Source organism: Hypoxylon trugodes, assembly GCF_022578975.1.
Source record: "Hypoxylon trugodes strain CBS 135444 unplaced genomic scaffold F4822scaffold_5, whole genome shotgun sequence".
In the NCBI taxonomy this organism is placed as follows: Eukaryota; Fungi; Ascomycota; class Sordariomycetes; order Xylariales; family Hypoxylaceae; genus Hypoxylon; species Hypoxylon trugodes.
Genome location: NW_026250020.1, coordinates 792,256 through 813,278, shown reverse-complemented (window position 1 = coordinate 813,278; position 21,023 = coordinate 792,256). Strand labels below are relative to the sequence as shown.

Below are 21,023 nucleotides of genomic sequence, written 5' to 3'. Positions count from 1 at the left end.
AGATTCTCGATAGAAGCACGTGCTGCTTAATTCCACACGTGAGATGTATGCACGGACCGGAGATGAAGGTATCTACGTACCAATTGTTTGTCCGTAGTGAAATTAAGCGAGAGTTATCCGAAATCCCCGATAATCCGATTATTAGCCGATAGTCTAGTTTGATTGAAAGTTTGACTTCGACAACGACTTTAGTTCGTCTTCAATCCATCCCCAGGACTGCGAAAGTTGTCATACTAGACACAAAGATGGCAGCAGTTCCTCGCGCAAGGCTGCTGAGCCTCATGAAGGTGTGTATATCGATATTAATGGTGTCGCTGTACACAATTAGCTAACATTCCAGGCTCAATGCGAAATATTCTCCACAACTTACAACCCCGACGGCATACGGATGGGCAACAAGATCCTCCGACAACGATTGAAGGGGCCGACACTTGTGAAGTACTACCCTCCGAAGGGCCCAACTGTCAGTACACTCGAAAGGGCATTCAAGGATTGGCATTTAGAGACCATCAATGAAGTACAAGAAGATAGGCTAGAGCATTTGGCAGGGTAAGTTACATCCATGCCATGTATGGTTGTAGACGCAAATCTAACCAGACGACAGTGTGAGGGCTCGTGGGAAGGCACCACCAAAGAAGAGAAAGTCTGCAAAGAAACTTGGTACGATATATCTCCCTCTTCTTTGGGGAATGATGCTAACTGGAAGTAATAGGGAAAAACTAAGAGAGGGGTCAACATGGCTTTTATCTGTACATATATGTACAACCATCACGGTGTTTACGAGGATACAAGACAAGACAATGACTTATCCATGCAATTGCTACGAGCCCAACCATATGGAAAAGGGACCGAATCAACGCTCTCGGGATGTGCCCAAGCTCTTCAGCATACCTTGGGATGTTCCTCGAGTCAATTGGATTGAACTATCGGTATCCAAGATGGCCGACTAAGGAACTCGCAGCCTGGGTCTATGACCTCAACCAAGCCCAGACAGGGACTAGGCGATAATGATATCTGCAAGAGCACCTGCATGTTACTGTTATGAAACATAATCACAGCTCCGATAGCTTGGATTGGGACCCCTGGATGGATTAGAAAGCGCGCTAGTCCAAATTTCTCGACATCTAGGTGGATCTTCATTCGATGAAAGACCGAAGTGAGTAACAGCGAAGGACCTTATCGTACTGATGTATCCCCTTGGTCTATGCACATGCAGCAATGGTTTGACTGAATAGGCAAATAGATACATAGATATGGTATGTCAGGGTCGAACTGCCTTACAGTTTTATCTGTTTGACTGCCGAATACTCGTCATATTACTTGACGCTTGTTACAATCGGGATAGCGTCTCATGTGCACGGGTCAAGTGTGTATTATCGGAGAGGGCAGGATGCAACGATCATCGAAGGAACGCTCCAGGGTACCTTGGTATTCGGCGTTGTACCCGTCAACCTGCAGACGCTAAAGGGGGGGAGCAACAACGCTGTTGCCGTTCTTATGGTTGTACAAGGGTACGTACATGTACGTATCGCTGGCTGTCGGAGTAAACTTAGAATCTTAAGTGAACTTTAAGGAATTAAGCGTTCCTGCATTGGAAGGTTTGAGTTCGTTATTTCCCTCCCTGGAAGATACGCCTAAGCTTGCCCTCTCCTTTTACGTCCATGCAAACCAAAGTTCCCTTTCTCCCCCGGAGTTGTTGTTGCTCTATTCCCAGTCCAACAACCTCCACTCGTTTTATTATTTATTCCAGCTGGTTTTCAACCAACTTGTTCCTTTCTACTCTCGTTCATGTTCATGAGCAAGATATTCTTCGTATCCATCATATCTTCTCACATATTCCGACCACTTTCACTCCGAAACCATTAATACCAATCTAGACAGGCCATCTGGTCATTGATCTGATTTGTATTCATCGGTTTTTACCAGTTTCGCTACGCTGACGCGAATAGTAACTCCGTACTACGCGATCTGTTGATCAAGTGTACGCGTATATACTTGGCAGGTAAGTCTTGCGTTTACTCGAGTATCTCTTTCTTTTTATTGTTCATGTACATCTTCGTGCATGTATGTCTATTCCTCCTTACTATCCGACTGATTTACTACGTGCGCTTGCCTTGCCACGATTTTATTCTGGTAGAGACTATCGCGATTCCCAAGATATTCAAATAAATCACCTACCTGCCAACTCTAATCCAATATATTTTCTTCGATCTCATCCATCAAATTTGTCTATTTTCTTCACCATTCATCCCCTCGCGCCTCTTTTGCCATACATCATTCATCATACACTCAACCACTCACTCCTCCCCTTCCACCCACACTATACCATCTACTTTTTTTGTAATCAAGACATCTCTGCTATTTGTGAACTTGTGTTATGATCACTTGGTGGTTTGATCGTCAATTCGATTCTTGCGGAGCAACAACGTCTTCCCGTTTCTAAAAAACTGACCAAGAAAAAAAGCCATGTCCGGTATCCCGGGACTCTCGACCGGGTCTCCGACACCTCGTCGTGCGCCAGCATCCCTTAATGTTCCCAAGGAGGAGAACATTAAGTTTGGCAAAGAGGATTCCTCTACTGCCAATGTAAGTGATGTCCTTACACGCCTCCTTCGTTATGTAAGTACCTAGGCAGCGACCACAATTGACTTCAAGAAGCATCATTTATTTTGCGGGCTTGTTGATTGGTCTAGTTTCATTCATCTTATATACTTATTCACCAGAAAAAATGCCACTGTTTCCTGTTGGATGATTCATTCCCGTTCTTTTCTTCCTCTTCAGATGACGCCAGAGCTAACAATATCTTTTTAGGAGACGGATGGCCCTGTATCCCAGAAGAAACCGGTCTCCGCCCTCTCGACCTCTTCTTTGGTCAACCAAAGCTGTCCTAAGGTAAGCAACTCAGCTCAAAACTACATCTACTCGTTTCCTTTAGCTAATAGCAACAGAAGATGAAGCTTAGTCACGAGTCTTCGGGAACTCCTAGTTCTCCCGACCCGAATCCTATGGACCACCTGTTGGAGAAACTCTCTCACCAGCAAAGCGTCCTTCATAAGCAAGGCGATAGCCTAAAGACTGCCGAAGCCAAGAACGCGTACCCCTCTACTCTTGAGCATGCTTCCACCAGCATCTCGGTTCCCATTACCCCGGCTACTGAGATCTTCGGTACCACAGCGCCGACCACTCGTCCGGCTAGTGCAGCCATGGGCGGTGGAAGCATGAACACCGAGGAGGTTCTTCGTTTGAAGCTGGAGCTCGCCCAGGCTCGAAACAAGATCAATCGACTTGATCACGAGCTGTTTCAGACTCGTCAGGTCCAGCCTACACCTGAGCCCGTTGTGGATAGCTCCATGGCGAGTTCTCCGGTCGAGGTTGAGTTTCCCCCTGGACTCCCGGCGGCTTCGAACCCGTCACGAATTCTCGGCCCTGCGGATCTGAAAGTTGGTAGTCAGCAGTCTATTGGCAGAGATGGTGGCCATCCCTGGACTACCTTTGACGATTCTCGATCGGATACTAGCGATGCATTGTCAGCCACAGGATTCAACCGTACTCGTAACATTTGGGGTCCAAGCAAGAATGGTCAGGGTTCTTTCCAAGGTGGCTTTTCGGGAACTAGCCAGGCTCACAACAACCAATGGGTTGGACGTGGTGCAAATCAAGGATTTGTTGATCAGACCTTAGCATATGAGCCTTCCGTGTCCGGTAGTTACCACGGAGATCGCTTGACGCCAGATTATGACATGACTGTTCGTCCCTCTGGCAACCGACGAAACAACCGATACGATAGTCGCCTTGCGATGACGTCCTTTCCGTCGACTTCGGGATTCGGTGATGGTTATAATTACAACAATGGTCGATTCGCATCCGACAATGCTATGGTCGGACCTGCTATTAATCCATCGGGATCGTTTTTCTCTAGCACACCACTATCTCCCCTGGCAAGTGAATTCACTTCCGCTTCAAGTGGTGCGCCTTGGAAGTCAGAGGTAAGCGTCAATTTCCTTCTAATGAATGTTTGTCGCTAACGTAGGTTACATTATAGTCCGCGACCTCCGAAGGTCAGACGTATCTTCCCACGACGGAGCCCCTGAACTATCGCCGCTTGCTCGACCGTAACGTCAATTGCAACTGGAAGTATATCGTTGACAAGATCGTTTGCAACAACGACCAGCAAGCTTCGATTTTCCTGCAGCAGAAGCTCAAGGTTGGCACTCCGGACCAGAAGTACGAGATTGTAGAAGCAATTGTTGCCCAGGCCTATCCTTTGATGGTCAACCGCTTCGGCAACTTCCTCGTACAACGATGCTTCGAGCACGGAACTCCGGAACAGGTGATCAAGATCGCCGAGGCTATCAGGGGATGCACACTCAACCTATCGATGGACCCATTTGGCTGCCATGTAGTTCAGAAGGCTTTCGATTCCGTTCCGGAAGATTACAAGGCTATTATGGTCCACGAGCTCCTTCGACGTATCCCCGAGACAGTCATCCACCGATACGCGTGCCATGTTTGGCAGAAGCTCTTTGAGTTGCGATGGACTGAGTCGCCGCCTCAGATTATGAAATACGTCAATGATGCCCTCCATGGTATGTGGCACGAGGTTGCTCTTGGAGAGACAGGAAGTCTAGTTGTCCAGAACATCTTTGAGAATTGCCTTGAAGAGGACAAGGTATGCATAGCTGAAAATCGATATACTGTTTGAGACTAAGCTAACTATTTCCCAGCGTCCTTGCATTGAGGAGGTCCTCGCCAACATTGACATTATTGCTCATGGCCAGTTCGGTAATTGGTGTATCCAACACATCTGCGAGCATGGCGCGCCGGCCGACCGAAGCAGGGCGATCGATCACGTCATTCGCTACGCAGCAGAGTACAGCATGGATCAGTATGCTTCCAAGGTGGTTGAGAAGTGTTTGAAGATTGGTAGTGCTGAGTTCTTGTCTCGTTATCTCGACCGAGTCTGTGAGGGTCGTGTTGATCGTCCCAGAATTCCCCTCATCGACATTGCCAGCGACCAGTACGGCAACTATTTGATCCAATGGATCCTGACTCACGCCTCCCCTCAACACCGTGAGATCGTTGCCGCACACATCAGAAAGCATATGGTGTCTCTCCGCGGATCCAAGTTTGGATCGCGTGTCGGAATGTTGTGTACCAACCCTGCCGTTGCCACTCGACCTGGTCCCGGCGTGGGTGGTGGCCTGGGACGTATGCCCGCAGGTCCCCGTTACAATAGCCGTGCTTACCAATAATTGCACTTGCTATTTGGGCTTTACAACCGACTTGGGCGGTTCTTTCACAACGAAGATAATGTTATGTTTTTTCGGGGCGTGCCTTTTCGGCAGGTCATAATGCATTTCTGATTTCCTTTCCCGCGTTTACGTTTGTTTTTCGCTCTTTTCTTTTCCTATAATCTGCCTCTCGACACTCGGAGACTATCGATGAATTTCATTCCGGTTCTCGGACGGACCGATTTACGCATGGCAAGTCTCACAGAAAGAAAGCATCATCTCGAGCAGAAGATTTACAAAAATCATACCTCTATGACATCCTACACCCGGTAGGCTACTGCCCGGCCTGGGTGCCTTGGACACATCATGGTTATGGATTTTGCGATATGAGATCAAGATATTTTTATCTTTACTCTAATCCGCCATCCTTTCCTGATTCCGACCCCATTCAATCCACTCAACTCATCTCGACCTTGAATCGGACGATGGCCAAACCTTCAACCGATTAAACAATGACATAATGTCTTACATTGACTTCTAATATAGTTGCGTGGATTGTTTTTCCCGATCTCATCGATCTCAACCAAAGTGGACATTCTGCAAAAAACTGATACCTTTTGTTGGGAATCGAGTATTCAGGGTTGTACGTTGTCTTCAAGGTTATTACGGAAAAAATTACTAAAATACAACAAAAAAAGAGGAAAAGGAAAACTAGAAGGCAGAGGTGGGCTAATCGGGGGAGGAAAATCAACAATGTTACTGTTTGTATTTGCGCTATAACCGAAGCCTCGCATATGCTGCCCGTTGTATTACGCCTAGTTTACTTATTTACGCTCGCTCGTCGATTAGGTACTCATAGGCAAAATTCGATGCTTTTAATATACATGCGCCGTAAGAATTCTCCATGGAATAGTAGGGGCAACTGCTGTATTTCGATATCGCTACTAAGCCCATATGAAGGTAACACACCACTCGCTTGGTGTATTGTATAGCTCTAGTTTTCTAATTGTTCAACATCTCAAGGCTACGCCAGGCGTCGGACGTCTTATCAAATCCTCAACATGATAACAATCCTGTCCACTTGGGTACTTAGAAAGACAAGTACGTAAGCTACATTTACACAACGATGCGATGGGGATCTTGGATGCTTTATGTACTTTCTTCTTCTCTTCTACTCCGTGGACCTGTGCTATATGTACATTACGATGCCATCATATCTGCGCCGGTTTGAGACAAAGAAAAAGGGACGGATGGATGTAAGATATAATAACGGATGCGCAGATCATTCCCAACCCAGATGGCAGTAGCAGCAGTTGTAATAATGATGGACTCGAAGCCTGTCCCTTCTCTTTTGGAGGTTTAAGTTCTATTTTTTGGGTCTCGTTATTCTTGGTATAACAATTAACAACAACGCGCATCTCCTCATGAGCCGTAAGCTACCTGGCCCATCGGTCGGTCTTCGGTCATACCGGGAGCCATAAGGTTGTTGTCGGAGTTGCCGGTCGCTTTAGCGACTGAGCATCGTGCCATCGTCGGCGAGCTGTAATACGTATTAGTTAGCGTTGATAAGAAAGGGAGGAAGAATATGTGTGGGGTAACTACTGACCTTCTAGAAATAACGTCTGTGAAATAGAAATCTTGGATAACCTTCTTTAGGGGTTCGTTGGTGGGCTTAGCGCCCTTATTTTGGTCTACTAATTGCACCTTGCTCAATTGCTTTAATGATGTGGGTTCGACGATGTCGTATGAAGCAAGCGCCGGGCTGATCTCAACCATTCTGTCTCTTAATTGCGCAACATCGTCGTATGGTAGAGGGGCTCCGAGGAACTCGCTGATCGCTCGGATGATCTTCCAGTCTGTTCGGGCAGCACCAGGTAATGATGTAGCAGCACGGGTCATCTGTGCACGGCCTTCCGTGTTGACGTAGGTGCCGGCCTTCTCAGTGTAGGCAGCACCGGGTAGGACAATATCGGCGATCTGTGCGCCACGGTCACCGTGGTGGCCCTGGTAGACGACGAAAGCGTCCTTGGGGATATCGGCATCGGCGAATTCATCGGCGCCGAGAAGCCAGATAAACTTGGGCTTAGTCTCAGCGACAGCGGGAGAAGGCGTCGTGAAGCCAACTTCGAAAGCACCCGCCCTGGAAGCGGCCCTTTGTAGAATGTTGAATCCGTTGTGCTCTTCAGTCAAGAAGTTTGCTGCGTTCTTCTCGACGAAGGAACCAATAAGCTCATAGAAAGCCTTGGCGTCAGGGTGGTCCGTTACACCAGAGCCGACCACAATCATGGGCTTCTTGGCTGATTGGAGCTGCTTGCCGAAAGGACCGGACAAGGCTTTCTTCAAGGCAGCAAAGTCGGTGCCGAGGTGCTCGAACTCGAAAGTCGACTCGAAGGTCTCGCCAACGACACCGATCTCTAGGTCTGATCTTAACCATTGCTTTCGGATACGGGCGTTCAAACCGGCCGCTTCATGTCTCGGGTTAGTACCGACGAGGAGTAGGCAGTCGACATCTTCAACAGCAAAGATCTTGGAGTTGAAGAGGTAGTTAGATCGGACGTCGATACCGTGAGCGAGGGGTTGGCTTCCTTGGGGTGTGTCGATAGCTAGGTTATCGGATCCGAGTTTGTTGGCTAGGTCCTTCATAGCGACTAGCGACTCAACCTCGGTCAGCTCACCAGCAATAGCCTTGAACTCGTTGCCCACGGGGGCGAGTTGTTGGTATGCTGCCGCGACCTCCGTTAAAGCCTGCTCCCAAGAAGCCGGCTCAAACTTGCCTTCCCGTCGGACCAAAGGCATAGTCAGACGTTGGGTCTTTAAGCCGTCGCAAGCAAATCGGGTCTTGTCATTAATCCATTCCTCGTTGATATCATCGTTGAGTCTGGGGAGAACTCGCATAACTTCGAGACCACGCGAATCAACACGAATAGCAGATCCTAAACCATCAAGTACATCGACTGACTCGGTCTTCTTTAATTCCCAAGGACGAGCTCGGAAGGCATATGGTTTTGATGTGAGGGCTCCGACGGGGCAAAGGTCGATGACGTTGCCTGACATTTCGGAGTCTAAATTCTTTTCTAAGTATGTACCGATCTGGATATCGTTTCCTCGTCCGAAAGAACCCATCTCGGGGGCACCGGCTATATCGTTCGCGAATCGGACACATCTCGTGCAGTGGATACATCGGTTCATCGAGGTCTTGATCAAAGGTCCGATATTCTTATCTTCTACCGCTCGCTTGCCACCGATTTCGTGGAATCGGCCTCTGTCGGCACCGTATCGCATAGATTGGTCTTGGAGATCACACTCGCCACCCTGATCACAGATAGGGCAATCTAACGGGTGATTCGCTAGGAGGAATTCCATCACTCCTTCGCGGGCTTTATGTGTGAGGGGCGAATTCGTCTTTACCACCATGCCGGGTTGTACGGGCCACGCGCAGGAGGCAACGGGTTTCGGCGCACGTTCGACTTCGACTAAACACATACGACAATTTCCGGCAATCATTAATTTTCTATATAATATTATCAGCAATCGGGGTCGTCGTGGGGGAGATTGGTATGGTCGCAATCGTACTCATGGTAACAATATCTGTACATAGTTAGCAATGTCTCCTCGCTTTCGAATACATTAAACATGTTTGACTAACCTAGGGACTGTGGCACCGGCCTTTTCGCAGGCCTGAATTAAAGCTGACCCGGCTGCGGGCTTAATTAGTAAAGACGCTCAACCGCTTTGAAGAGGCATATTATGGCTCTATTACCTTCTATTGATACCTTCTTTCCATCTATACTAATGTTAGTAACTAGCCTAGACTTCGCAATTGTAGTTACAGAACAAGTGGCTCACCAATTGTTAGCTCCACCTCTGCCGGCCGCCTTGACGTCGCAGAAAAAGCTCTCGAGGATTTGGCAGCATGTCTACCCGTCCGCCAAGCCGAACGAGCTATGGATTGTCGGAGCATCGTATCGTCTCGACGGGATTAAAGGGTTGTCGGAGGGGGGTATAATTAGGATCGGGTCGGGGTGGCGGTCAATTGGGAGAGAGAAACCCTTTCTAATCAAAAATGTTGACGTTTCTCTTGGGGAAGTTGCTTGTCAGGAATTAACTTGGATTACTGAATTACTGCGGTCTTCCAGTGGCGCTAGTGCGGTTAATCGCGATTATTTCCAACAGACTCCATTTGATTGGTTCTAGCTATGGAGATATGCTTTTGGCCTGAAGTATAAGGCATGCATAAGTGTCATGTAATATATGAGCTAAAAACTGTGACGCTCTGACCACATTGAGATCGGAAGTCGGAATTGCGCAGGCCGAAGATTCCTTAAATCAAATTTTGCCCAGCCAAAACTTTTACCTTTCCTTTCTTTTTTCTTCATCAATTGTACACGGGCACATTTTATTGTAGGTGAGCTTGGGCGAATTCCTGGTCCTCCAGGTTGCTCGCTATTGTCGAGTCTTCCTCTATCTTGTGCTCCAGAGTAAAAATTATTTATACGCCGATTATGGAAGCATGTGAGAGCTTCTTAAATCTCGAGGATCGATGCCTCTTACCGCCGGTCGTTACATCTACAGAATAATATTCGCTAGTATCAGGTTAAACTGAGGGGTGATTGAATTCACGGCATCCATCATTCAATTGTCATTTTACACATTGGATTGCTTTGAATTAGCATTTAGTTTCGTCTACTCTAGATTGCAATATTGCCTAGATTGTTTGAATACCACCAGCAAGGACAATTAGTTTGGACGAACAAAAAAAATCATTACCCATAATGATTGCTCACATCGTTGTGTTGAATACGATCTTCGTGTAGCTACCAGCGGCCCCAGATCCGTACCCCTTGCTTCAAGCAATAAGTGCATTCCCGTCCGAAAGTGTGGGTAGAACTCAGAGCCTCTAAATTTGAGGAAAACAATATACTCAACCAGATTCTGAATAATCATCGAATTGTAGGTGCCAATACAATCTGCTCATTGATAGATATCGTCAATTCGTAACCTCCATCCCTACTGCCGTCTTGCCTTTTCTAAGAATTTATCTTAGATCTATAATACATTATAACCCTAGCCACATTTCATTCCGTCCAATAATATACACAACATCCCCTAATCCTACCCCACTACACGAGTCACGAATTTCTCATTTAAGAGGCGCCACAGCCGATCCTATACCAACATAGAAGGTAGTGTATACCTAAGGTAGCATAGGCCAAGACCTCATGGCTGAAGCGGACTATGCCCACTCGTCTATTTTTTTATTATTTTTTAGACAAGTCGGGCTTACCTAGGCGCCGAGATAATTGCCATTGTAAATTCGGTAGAACATAGCACCAAGAGGTCGCCTCCCTTCACGTACCTCGCCGTATAAGTGAGTGATACTTGGCGTAGCCAGTCGTTTGCAGCGGAGAGGCACGAACAATTCCGTTAACATCTCATTTGCTAACCAAACCGCCACCCGCTGCCTTTACAACCGCCTAAAGTGCTTGATTCTAGATTCTAAATCCCCGTTATCTAGATCCTCATTTGGTTGTCTCTTTCGTATCGATCCCTGTTCCCGTTGGCCGCTCAGCTCACAAACGATCAGTCGCAACAACGGCGCGGCAATATAAGTGGGACAGCCTTGCGATATCGCCATTTCTAGCTCTCTCAGATCTTCCTTGTCTGAGCAGTGCAGGATAAGCTTCTCCACGATGGACGAGACGAACGCCGCTCGGCACGGATCCGCTGCTAATCTCGTCATGAGGCCTTTAAGTTCGGTGCAAAACGACGCCAGCACCGACTCCTCCGGCCGTCGTCTCGCGAGATTCCCGACGGCCACCTCGGACTCTGAGCCTACCTTGTTAGCGAGGTCGGGAACGCCGAGGCTTGCGCCCGCTCGTAAGAAGGCGTCTAGGGTTCCGAGATAGTCTTCGAAACACTCCTCGCCGAGGAATCTAGATAGAGATATGTCCAAGAAATGCGAGAAGACGGTGCGCGCGTTTGAGCAATCTAGGAGAGGCGCGTTGGGATCAGCGCCGTGGGATATCAGGCGGCCGAAAGTAGCGTCTTTCAGCGAATTATTCCACCGTAGGGCGGGGAACATGCAGGGTCCCGACAGCATGTTAAAGACGGACATAGTGCTCCGCGCAAAGAGCACCCACGGCGATGCCACGTCTGACACACCCAAAGCGTCGGACTGTCGCGGTCGCACATTAGGATCCTCGCCGCGCTCGAGGAGAAGATCGAGAACCGTTGGCACGGGTGCGGGACTCTCACCACTGCTGCGGGACATGGGCATGAGCGCAGCGAATAACGGCGATTCGTCGAATACGTCGAAATAGCCCGGTTGCTCGGTAATCTTCTTGGCGAGATAGGGCGTTAATTCGTGTCTGAGCAGCTCCTCACGAAAGAGTAGTCTTGGATCACAACTTTGAGCATTGACCCCCTTGATCGTAATGTAACTGAGGCTTACCATGGACTGGATGGTTGCCTCGCATTCCTCTAGCAATTCCTCTATTTGCTGATATTGGTGAGCGCCATGCTGGTCTGCCTGTTTCAATGCCTCTGAGACGTATACCAGAGCCTGATTCAGATGCGCAATGAATGGGCCAGTGTTCAGCCCAAGCCCCTGCCTTATAACGCCTGGGACAAAGGGATGGCTGGTACGTTCAGTTCTGAGAAAACCGAGGTATGCGGCAGCGATAGAGACGAAGCCATTATAACTAGCCGGGAGCTTGCTTGAGAGGTATGAGCCCGTATCTTTGGTTAAGACAAAGTCCTTCACGGTTCTATGAAGAAACTCGACCCGGTTATCTACGAGCCTGAGTAGGCCCTTCGTCTTTTCGTTGATGCTGTTGATGGCCTGCTTTCTACGCACGAACATATCTTCGGGTGGTCCTGGCCCTGATGGACCGCGGTTCGTGGGGCTGTGTCTTTCAAATTCTTTCTCCAGATGCCAGTACAGATCGACGTGTAGAGGCTCGAGCGCGTGGATTGCGGCCTGCAAGAATCCCGCCATCTTGGGATGATCAGCCGGGTCCACACTTTCTAGCATGTGTTGAAATAGCTGGTCTAAATCTGACGGCAGGTGACGGAAACGTCTATTCAGGTCTCCGATCCTCTCGCCTTTGGAAAGGCCCTCTCGCAATGATCGCGTTACAAAGAAAGCCCAGAGGAACACGCCGTCGGCCTGGGCCACGATTCGATTCACCAGCTCGGCTTTCTCCAAGCTGACCTCCTCAGACACCTCAGCAGTCCATCGGGGGTGGGTCTCTAGTTGGTCATTTACAAATCTCCGAATATCGCCCCGCGTCAATTCGTGAATATCTAAGCTCTTCTGGCTATTGTTGCCGAAACTTTTCTCGAATACAGACCACCGACGGCTGGATAGACACATTTTGATGTGGGGAGAGTTGGCCATGATACGGAGAACCTCACAAAGCTCGGCATGGTTGCTATCGTATTCGTCGAGTCCGTCAATGAAGAAACACATCTTCAGCGATGTGTCAGCTATCGATAGTGCTCGCAACACGGCAGTTAGCTCAGAAACAGACCATGGTTCTGCAGCAACCTGCCACTTCCCAACCTTAGCGGCTGCCCAACGAATACGGCTGACCAAAGAGATAACGTGCGGGCGTCCACGAAGAAGATCGAAGAGCAGAGATTGGAGAAGCCCCTGCCAGGATTTCTGGATTGGCGTGCCTGCGATCCAGAAGAAGTGCGCCGCGACAGCTAGCGTGTCGGGAGAGCCTGCCCAATGCGTCAAAAGCTCTGTTGTTTGAGGATGTTTGGAGATGAACTTCATAAACGTGGATTTTCCGGACCCTGGCCTGCCCGAGATCCAGAAGGTACCACGACCGGAGAGGAACCAATCCGAAAGGTGCGAGTCGAAGGCCCACTGGAAGGTATCTTTGTGGGCCTGTGGGACAGAATCGAGGCGAACAGGTCGGCTATCGTAATTCAAGCTCGACACAATCCCGTCCGCAAGAAACGCGTTCTCCGACTCTGTTAAGTCGGTTAGTTGGATCCTAATTTGTTTGACTTCGGCCTCCTTGAAGATGACTGGAGAACTCGCGCCTAGGTTCACCGGCCATTTCTGTGCTTCTATCTTTAGGTCCTCTAAGCTGCGGGTCATGGCGTCGATTCGAGACTCCTGCTCTGGCCCAGCGTATCGTCTCTCATTGTCTGACGATGTCACCGTTTGGCTTACTTCGGATATCCGAGAGCTGGCCTGGTGTCAGAAATTGGCATAAAAATACCCAAAAACACCAAAAACAAAAAATTCTATTTGACGCTAGGTATTTACACTACCTACCTCATAATAGACTTGACCTGTCGCGAAACAACATTGGAAAGCTGCCTTAGCTTTTCAATGTAGAGTGTGCCCGTGAGTCTAGATCTCAACCAGGCTCTTGCGTCTGTATCCCATGGCTGTGATCTTGGCTGGCCGGGCGACTCCCTCAGTGTATTAATGATATCCTTCAGTAACGCAGCGGAAGCATCCCGAGAAGAGATAAGCTCTTTCAGTGCTAGCGCGTTGCTTGTAGATGAATGATATTGCAATGGATGAATTTGAACATTCAGTAGCGCAATTCTCAAATCCTCGAAGGCTTCCAAAGTGGTATAGTCACCTCTACTCTCTGACAATAATGGCGGCCGTGTTTGAGAAGCTTGGGAAGTCGAAAGCAACCCAGTAATGAATTCCGTAACGGCGAGGATGCATGCGGCGCCGTCGAGCGCTAAAACGACGTCCATGACGTCTATGGCTGGTTATACCAACTAGAGCCAGAATCTATTCTTCAGCATTTCGATTTTAAAAATGATTTTTCTCAGAATTAGGGGTTGTGGTGATACATTATTCTATGGGAGCATAGAACAACTCACGAGACGAAAATGATGATGTCGCTACAGCAAGAATTGGAGAGATGAACTCTCAATGTCGAAGTTGAACCAGTTTAAACTGGGCCCTAACGTTTTACCCCGGTCATTTTTGAGAAAACCCGCGCCGACCGGCCGTTTCAACCCCCACAGCGTTCCACCCGATACCACGCTTTTATGCACAGACCAACATACATATACTTATGCACAAGCAGGTTTGCGCACGGACATTTCGTAATAATACTCCGTGTCAAATGCTATGGAATACGTCGTAACTACTTAAGTACAGTATATCCATTATCTTCACTCTATCTAGCCTTCCTCATCCGACAATACGATTCCCCCCCTTTAAATAATCCTCACCAGCGATATATATTTATGTTACCAGAGTTTTCCTACCACCAGGTACCGGGACGCATGTGGTCACAGTCCGCACCCCTCTGCTCGACATGTTCAACGACAATAATATCTCCTTTCCCAAAGGCCGGCGTTAGCTAAGTATGGTGTCCCCAATTCCATGCGTGTAGTACGTATAACATAGAGCCTAGACCCTAAGGCAACCTGAGTGATCCTATCGACGTAAGCCCACGAGCTGTAGCTGACTCTCGACTACGCTCCGTTTTTCACCGCCATTATATCCTCCTCTAAGGACGAGGCGTCCATCCGACACAGTGGCTGCCAAGAACGAAACCGACAGCTTGCGCAAGGAGATCGCGGTAGCGCAGTCCACTATCGTGACCGATGCTAGCCAGACGGGCATCAAAGTTGTCGGTGAGTTGAGACAAGTACATGAGCTCGCGAGGACTTAGGAGGTCACACTGATAGCTGATGATACCTCGGACCTCTATATTTCTACCCGTGGCATACAATACCATGCGTTCTTCGTGCTAGCCATGCTTAACACTGACGGTCGACAGGAAACACGACGATGCGCATGTTAATTGATCCCGACCGCCTGGCCAGGCGCGCCATGTTTACTTATAATGTCGATGATAGGTTCGTGTTCTCCCTCACCATCGGCCCTTACCGCGGTACCGACCAAGCCAAGAATTGCCACCAGTGAAAATGGATAGGTCGTTTGAGTGTTGGCAAACACCTTGGCGGCGACTATGCGCCCTAGATAACGGCGGGAAATAGGACCACGGCACAACTAAAATGATAGATAGTTGTGATTTGGAGTTAAGTTTACTTCTTCGGTAGGTACATATTTGAACGAGTCGAAAAAGTATCTAGGTGTTAAGTAAGTGGCTTGAGTGAACCGTAGACTTCCTTACTAAATAGGGTTTAGTCTTCTGTATCGTAGATCATAATAATGTATTTGCTCACATGCCTAAATTAGAACATAGGAGAAAAACTAAACTTTAAAGAGTAATACATATCTTTTTCTAAGGCAATGCGCCCCAAGATTTAAAGTTCACTAGATCTAATCGAAGATGGTTGGATGGGTCAATGAATACATCGCAACCCCTCCTTACAACTTGGAGCCTATAATACACTACCTAGGTACCTATCCGAATAGAGGCATCAGGAACAAACAACTCTCTAGATTTATACCCCTTACTTGAGGTACCATATTTGCACAAGATAGTAGCCTCATAATTTACATAAGATAACTACCCACCTAGGCGGGCTCCGATTTACGGTGCTGACCGAATAGTACCTACATGTACGTACTGTCGATCACGATTCTACATGTAATGACGCATTTATTAAGACATTATCATGTCGTTACAGGTAATGGTTTATCCCTGGATGGTTCCCTCATCGGGTGTAACTTGATTTTGTGTTCGCATTTGCGCCCGCCCTTCCGAAATGGGAAAGATGGTAAGAGCATGCGATCTTAAACGCAACATGAACGTATCCTTTTCTTATAGCGTATCATTCTAGACACCTCATCTTCATAGAGATACTGTTAGTATCGAAAATCCTGTACCTAGGTATTATTCGGATCTCATTTCATCATCCACTAGATTCCCGTGTTCCTATTGGTCCGATCGACCCACTTACTTGGACGATTGGTCGTGTTAGTGTTTGTTGGTCTTTTCCTGGTTTAATCTATATAAGCCTTAACCTGAAACTGACTTCCAATCAACACACCACGGGAACTTGAGTTCCCATGAGCCAAACTGGCCTCGTGGTCTAGTGGTATGATACTCGCTTAGGGTACACCCTCAAGCTCCGTTTGCGAGTGGTCCCGGGTTCGAGTCCCGGCGAGGCCCCAACTTTTTAGTATTTTTTCGAATTATTTCAATTAATTGAGAAATCAATCAATATCTTTTTTTTTTCGCCTCCATATTAATTACCATAGACACGGGAGAATTCGTACGACTCTCCTAGACACTCATCAGATCTTTTGACTTTAGTACTTGTTCTTTTTTCTCTCTTCACATTTTAAAAAGACACTTCTAGGAACCCTTGCCTTAGAGGTGACTTATTACTGTTGTACAACATACACCGGAGTTTTGATTTCTATGTAGCGGTGAACTAGAAACTCCGAATTCCTCTGCGCCCATAGAATCGTTGAAACTTGCGCAGACACAGGCCTCCCATTTACTAAGTTGCCAACCTTTCGCTCAGGTGATCAAACGCGTGCTTACCGAGGCAAGTATAGACGGGTGGGAAGGAGAAAAAAAAGTTGGCCAAATGTCTCGGCTTTAGGAGAATACCCCGAGGTCGATATTCTTAGAATCCTATCCTTGGCTTAGGCGGCGATCCGAAGAAAGGTCCAGGTCTCGCTTTTCATGCTATAGTACACAGTTGGTAAGTATGCATACCAGAGTTTTATTGACTTCACCCCATGGAAAATTGATCATTCGAGTTTGTCTCTCATTTCGGCCTTAAGAGGTCTGTAGTATCGCAAGTGGAGTGTACTCATCTTGAAAGGAGCTGGGGTTGGCGTCCTAGAATTGCCAAGGTACGTTACAAACATCGCTTAACAACAGAGGACTTGGAATCAAAGAGTTAAAATACTTTATATTATTACCTAGGTAAGCTCGAGTCGAATTGCAGTAACACGAAATATAGTTGTGTATGTCGACAGTACATACTTAATATGTTGTGGGCGTACATGACAGCATCACGGCTGGACCGGCGCTATACTCACCCATGTAAAGAAAAAAGATCCAAATCCAATTCGGGGCAGTAGCCTAAACGTTCTAGACAACTAGGCTAGCTTCAGCAGGTTAGAATAACGTTACAGTCCCGGCACCAGCACCCCTGAATAGAAGCTATGCCTAAACACATCATGGTGCATAATGTTGTTGGTCCTGTTAAGGGGCCTCATTCCAGAATTTTGTATATAAGGGAACTCGTGAGCCCTTCATCTCGTCCTGTCGCTCATTCTATCATTACGTGTTAGCGGATTTTGCATCAAAAGGTCAATTTCATCGACCACCACACTCGTTTAATAGTCCGACCACGACAAACCATTAATACCAAAAATGTATACCAAGACAGCCATCATCGCGACGCTTAGCGTCTGCGCGTCCGCCCAGCACCTCCTACCGCGCCAGACATCCAGCGCCTCCGACTTCTCCGACGATGACGAGAACTCCTCCCCCGAGTGCATCTCCCGGATACAAGAATGGTCCGCCGCGATGCCCACCCCAGGCCCCGACGTCGAGAGCGCGCTTAACAAGCTCTCGGGAGACGGCCTACCGGAGTCGGGACTTGCGGGCTTGTGCATCGTGGCCGCTAGCCTGACGGGCAAGGACGCGCAGGCGTTCTCGTCTTATCAGATCGATATGTACTCCTACATCTCCGCGCAAAGCTCCAACCTCAACGCCCTCGCCACCTCGTGCTCTAGCGACATGGGTGCACCGCCTTCCGTCATTACTTCTGAACTCACTGAGTACCTTTCCGTTTACTCGGGCTTCTCGGCCGGTGCCTGCAAGGATATCGCTACGACTGTTGATTCCAGCTCTTCGGCTTCAGCTACTGCTAGTGCTGGTGCGTCGGTTACTTCCGGCTTCGTCACTGGTGTGTTCACCGTAGTGAGCGCTGATAACAGCGCTGCGACTGCTAGTGCTAGCAACACCGGATCCGCGGCCAGCAGCACGACTTCGTCGCCCGCCACTGTATCAGCTAATGTTGGACCTCGGGAGACTGGTATGCTCGCTGCGGCTGTTGCGGCCGTGGGTGTTATTGGTGCTGCTGTTATGTTGTAATAAGGATACCCAGTTTATATACATTAGCACTGAAATGTAAAAAATGGATTGTCGCAGCTTGTATTGTTTTCTGGCCCATCATGTCTTCAGCGTCCTGACCATCATACGATTGACTTCCTTCGCTTACATTTATAGGCATTCCACCATACAAACAGTTCATTATCGACATACGTCCATTGAATTACAATCAAATGAATTCATAGCGATGAGTTTGGGAGTTTGAAGCGTTATTTATATTGTGTTGTGGGGGGGTTTGGGCTTGCAAAGGGGGAAATTACAGCGAATATCATCATCTAAAACAGTATCACATCTAGATAATAAAGAAAACCACCGACGTCATATCACTCACTCTACTAAGCCCCTAGTTTCATATCTACAAGCTAAACAATGGACTAACATGATTTCAAGTTTCTTAAGTTTACTTGCTGGCATCATTGTGCATGTTAAGAAGACCCTACTTGGAGTGTGTCGCTTACGTAGAGAATACCATATTTCACGCCTCCTGGTATGAGATATCACAGGTAAAACAAACATCCAGGAAATATCGCTCTCAAACTGTCGCATAAACTATATCCAATTACTCTAATATACTACCACCTCATTCACTGCACAACAAATTGCTCCGCATGCGATTTATACAACACCGAAGAATCCAACACCTCCCCCGTCGCAGACCTTATAAAATCCACCTTCAAATTCTTCGCATCCAGGAAACTAATCGTAGCATAACTAAAGTCATCAGCATACGCGAAAGAATTAAACGACACATTACTTCCCACAGCACTCAGACCCTCAATATTCCCCGCTCCGCCAGCGACTATGTACATAGGCGCCTTCGGGTCACGCATACCCTTCGGATCCACCGTATTGTTGAATACAGGTTGGAACCGTTGCGAATTATGCACATGTCCGAGAATCGCTAGGTCGACGCCGTACTTATAAAGCAGTGGCTCGAACGCGGCTTGACACGCGGCACACCCGTCACCGCCGGTTGTGTACCAGGGGCGATGACCACCGACGAGTAACCAAGGTGTTACGGTACGGTCTACGGATGCTAAATCCGCTTCTAGGAACTCAAGTTGTTGCCCTGAGGTCCCGAAGGGTCCGCTGTTGAGGCCGGCTGAACCGCCTGGGCCGTCGGGCGCAGAGTCAAAGTCGGTTTCTGTGTCGATCATGACGAAATGTAGGAGTCCGTATTCGAAGGAATACCAGAAGGGTGGCTTGGCTAGGAGTTTCGCTTTATTGGCGTTTACGCGGGCGGTGTCTTTCGCGGAGGTCGAGGGGAAGGCTGTGGACATGGTGGCGCCGAAACGGGTCATGAAATCTGTGAAATTATTCTGGCCGGCGGGACAGAGGCCGGTCGTATATGGTATTTCTTGACATGCGGCTTCGTGATTGCCTGGGCTGGCCATGTATGCCTTTCGCCCGGATACTGGGGATAGTTGGTCGTAGAATTGCTCGAGGATGGCTTGGAAGGCGTCCTCGCCGTCGAGTAGGTTCTTCGTCTTTAGGTACCAGTCGTCGGCGTATGCGAAGTCTCCAGGATGCACGATGAACTCGTAGTCATCGACGGTCTCAGCTAACCGCGCGATAGTCGTGTGGTTTAATGACGGGTCAATGGTCGGAATCGTGTCCCGCTTGGTTTCGTCCATTTGAATAGTAAACCCGTCAGCGCCATAGACACCGAGGTCGATCACGGCGTTCATGGAGAAGGGCGTTGTATCACCGGCCACTCGCGGACTGAAGAAGTGCTCGACGCTGGAGTTTGTTGACACTATCTTATAGTAGTAAGTGGTGGCTGGTGAAAGTCCTGTGAGAGTGACTGCATTGGAGTATGTTCGCGATGTTGCGTAAGTGACCGAGGAGCTTGAGCAGGCCTTTGAAGTGAGAGCATTGCTCGATGTGCCATATTGGACACACGGTTGATCTATCTTCTGGTATGTATTCCAACCGATAGCGACGGCTTGAAGATGGGGGCATCATGTCAGTAAGGTAAGATGGAATTTATCTCATTATAATCATGTGTAGTTCATATGGCCACCGACTCACCATTGGGACCGTTGATAGCAAGACGCTGTTGAACTGGAGTAGTCAAGTCAGCAGGTTTTGGTGGATAACTAGCCGCGGCACTAGCACAAGAAGCTAGAACCGGGAGTCCCTTCACGATCTTAGACGGGTTCACCATCATGCAAACTCGCTACACCTTAAATGAAGCGTAGATCAATGCCGAAACTTACATCTCACCTAGATATTCAATGACCTACCAATGTTTGGAGTATTTATGATACGCGCGTTCTATATGGCTGACGAATATGCACCCACGTGCGGTACCGTATCTAGAACCGCGCTATCGAATGTGTAGCTTCTCGTAGTGTTGCGTAGCCAATCGTGGAGATGTTATGGTAGGAGTTGCATTGGAAGGGTTATGCCCGCGGCTCGTGCCAAGACGATTGGGTGAGAAAGGAGGGACCCGCGGCGGACCGGGAACAAGGTCGATATATGGCCGGTTGGTTCAGCATCATAGTGCCGAGGGGATTACCTAAATAAGAAGCTAGTCTCCGTCGTGGAACCTGACAGTGAAGAATTATTAGCTGTGTATCTCTATGGCTTGCATTAGTTCTGAGATGTATTGAAACTGATGAGGAAAGAGGCTTATAGCTGAATATAGTACGTGAATGAACTTGACACTGTCTTGACCGGGAAGTTGGAGAAAAAGTAAATGGCGCAGAATTTTTACACTTGACATCTTGTTTTCAGGGTCACCAAATCG

General features: G+C 48.1%; 6 protein-coding genes and 1 non-coding gene across 7 annotated transcripts; 4 read left to right on the top strand and 3 right to left on the bottom strand.

The window, feature by feature from the left end:
• Positions 1 to 164: 164 nt before the first annotated feature.
• Positions 165 to 988, top strand: F4822DRAFT_245363 (mitochondrial ribosomal subunit S27-domain-containing protein). The gene is made up of 4 exons (XM_051454353.1): positions 165 to 287; positions 341 to 549; positions 605 to 660; positions 713 to 988. Exons 1-4 carry the CDS (start codon positions 246 to 248, stop codon positions 721 to 723), a joined length of 318 nt encoding a protein of 105 aa, XP_051314170.1. The 5' UTR covers positions 165 to 245; the 3' UTR covers positions 724 to 988.
• Positions 989 to 2,239: 1,251 nt separating this feature from the next.
• Positions 2,240 to 5,639, top strand: F4822DRAFT_245400 (ARM repeat-containing protein). The gene is made up of 5 exons (XM_051454354.1): positions 2,240 to 2,586; positions 2,812 to 2,892; positions 2,952 to 3,986; positions 4,043 to 4,669; positions 4,725 to 5,639. The coding sequence occupies exons 1-5, from the start codon at positions 2,467 to 2,469 to the stop codon at positions 5,250 to 5,252; spliced, it is 2,391 nt and encodes a 796-aa protein (XP_051314169.1). The 5' UTR covers positions 2,240 to 2,466; the 3' UTR covers positions 5,253 to 5,639.
• A 476-nt stretch (positions 5,640 to 6,115) lies between these two features.
• Positions 6,116 to 9,434, bottom strand: F4822DRAFT_402711 (NADH-ubiquinone oxidoreductase 78 kDa subunit mitochondrial precursor). The gene is made up of 6 exons (XM_051458041.1): positions 9,078 to 9,434; positions 8,992 to 9,015; positions 8,878 to 8,929; positions 8,805 to 8,819; positions 6,838 to 8,742; positions 6,116 to 6,771 (listed from the first exon to the last, which is right to left on the bottom strand). The coding sequence occupies exons 1-6, from the start codon at positions 9,190 to 9,192 to the stop codon at positions 6,654 to 6,656; spliced, it is 2,229 nt and encodes a 742-aa protein (XP_051314168.1). The 5' UTR covers positions 9,193 to 9,434; the 3' UTR covers positions 6,116 to 6,653.
• A 1,001-nt stretch (positions 9,435 to 10,435) lies between these two features.
• Positions 10,436 to 14,114, bottom strand: F4822DRAFT_245105 (uncharacterized protein). The gene is made up of 2 exons (XM_051454351.1): positions 13,525 to 14,114; positions 10,436 to 13,435 (listed from the first exon to the last, which is right to left on the bottom strand). Exons 1-2 carry the CDS (start codon positions 13,962 to 13,964, stop codon positions 10,696 to 10,698), a joined length of 3,180 nt encoding a protein of 1,059 aa, XP_051314167.1. The 5' UTR covers positions 13,965 to 14,114; the 3' UTR covers positions 10,436 to 10,695.
• Positions 14,115 to 16,215: 2,101 nt separating this feature from the next.
• Positions 16,216 to 16,306, top strand: F4822DRAFT_t74. The gene has a single exon. It is a non-coding gene; the product is annotated as a tRNA-Pro (tRNA).
• A 1,221-nt stretch (positions 16,307 to 17,527) lies between these two features.
• On the top strand, positions 17,528 to 18,253 carry F4822DRAFT_429017 (uncharacterized protein; the record flags this gene model as incomplete). The annotated part of the gene is made up of 1 exon (XM_051461008.1): positions 17,528 to 18,253. One exon carries the CDS (start codon positions 17,528 to 17,530, stop codon positions 18,251 to 18,253), a length of 726 nt encoding a protein of 241 aa, XP_051314166.1.
• A 380-nt stretch (positions 18,254 to 18,633) lies between these two features.
• F4822DRAFT_402702 (putative acid phosphatase) lies at positions 18,634 to 21,008 on the bottom strand. The gene is made up of 2 exons (XM_051458040.1): positions 20,303 to 21,008; positions 18,634 to 20,216 (listed from the first exon to the last, which is right to left on the bottom strand). The coding sequence occupies exons 1-2, from the start codon at positions 20,439 to 20,441 to the stop codon at positions 18,856 to 18,858; spliced, it is 1,500 nt and encodes a 499-aa protein (XP_051314165.1). The 5' UTR covers positions 20,442 to 21,008; the 3' UTR covers positions 18,634 to 18,855.
• Positions 21,009 to 21,023: the final 15 nt, after the last annotated feature.

Bases quoted from the DNA above. Each gene is read 5' to 3' on its own strand.
- F4822DRAFT_245363 (XM_051454353.1), top strand. From the start codon at position 246: ATGGCAGCAGTTCCTCGCGCAAGGCTGCTGAGCCTCATGAAG. The intron at 288-340 runs GTGTGTATATCG...CTAACATTCCAG, and splicing joins GGCTGCTGAGCCTCATGAAG to GCTCAATGCGAAATATTCTC. The intron at 550-604 runs GTAAGTTACATC...ACCAGACGACAG, and splicing joins AGGCTAGAGCATTTGGCAGG to TGTGAGGGCTCGTGGGAAGG.
- F4822DRAFT_245400 (XM_051454354.1), top strand. From the start codon at position 2,467: ATGTCCGGTATCCCGGGACTCTCGACCGGGTCTCCGACACCTCGTCGT. The intron at 2,893-2,951 runs GTAAGCAACTCA...TAGCAACAGAAG, and splicing joins TCAACCAAAGCTGTCCTAAG to ATGAAGCTTAGTCACGAGTC. The intron at 3,987-4,042 runs GTAAGCGTCAAT...GTTACATTATAG, and splicing joins GTGCGCCTTGGAAGTCAGAG to TCCGCGACCTCCGAAGGTCA.
- F4822DRAFT_402711 (XM_051458041.1), bottom strand. From the start codon at position 9,192: ATGCTCCGACAATCCATAGCTCGTTCGGCTTGGCGGACGGGTAGACAT. The intron at 9,016-9,077 runs GTGAGCCACTTG...ACATTAGTATAG, and splicing joins AGAGGTGGAGCTAACAATTG to ATGGAAAGAAGGTATCAATA. The intron at 6,772-6,837 runs GTCAGTAGTTAC...TACGTATTACAG, and splicing joins ACAGACGTTATTTCTAGAAG to CTCGCCGACGATGGCACGAT.
- F4822DRAFT_245105 (XM_051454351.1), bottom strand. From the start codon at position 13,964: ATGGACGTCGTTTTAGCGCTCGACGGCGCCGCATGCATCCTCGCCGTT. The intron at 13,436-13,524 runs GTAGGTAGTGTA...ACACCAGGCCAG, and splicing joins CAGGTCAAGTCTATTATGAG to CTCTCGGATATCCGAAGTAA.
- F4822DRAFT_402702 (XM_051458040.1), bottom strand. From the start codon at position 20,441: ATGATGGTGAACCCGTCTAAGATCGTGAAGGGACTCCCGGTTCTAGCT. The intron at 20,217-20,302 runs GTGAGTCGGTGG...CCCATCTTCAAG, and splicing joins TGCTATCAACGGTCCCAATG to CCGTCGCTATCGGTTGGAAT.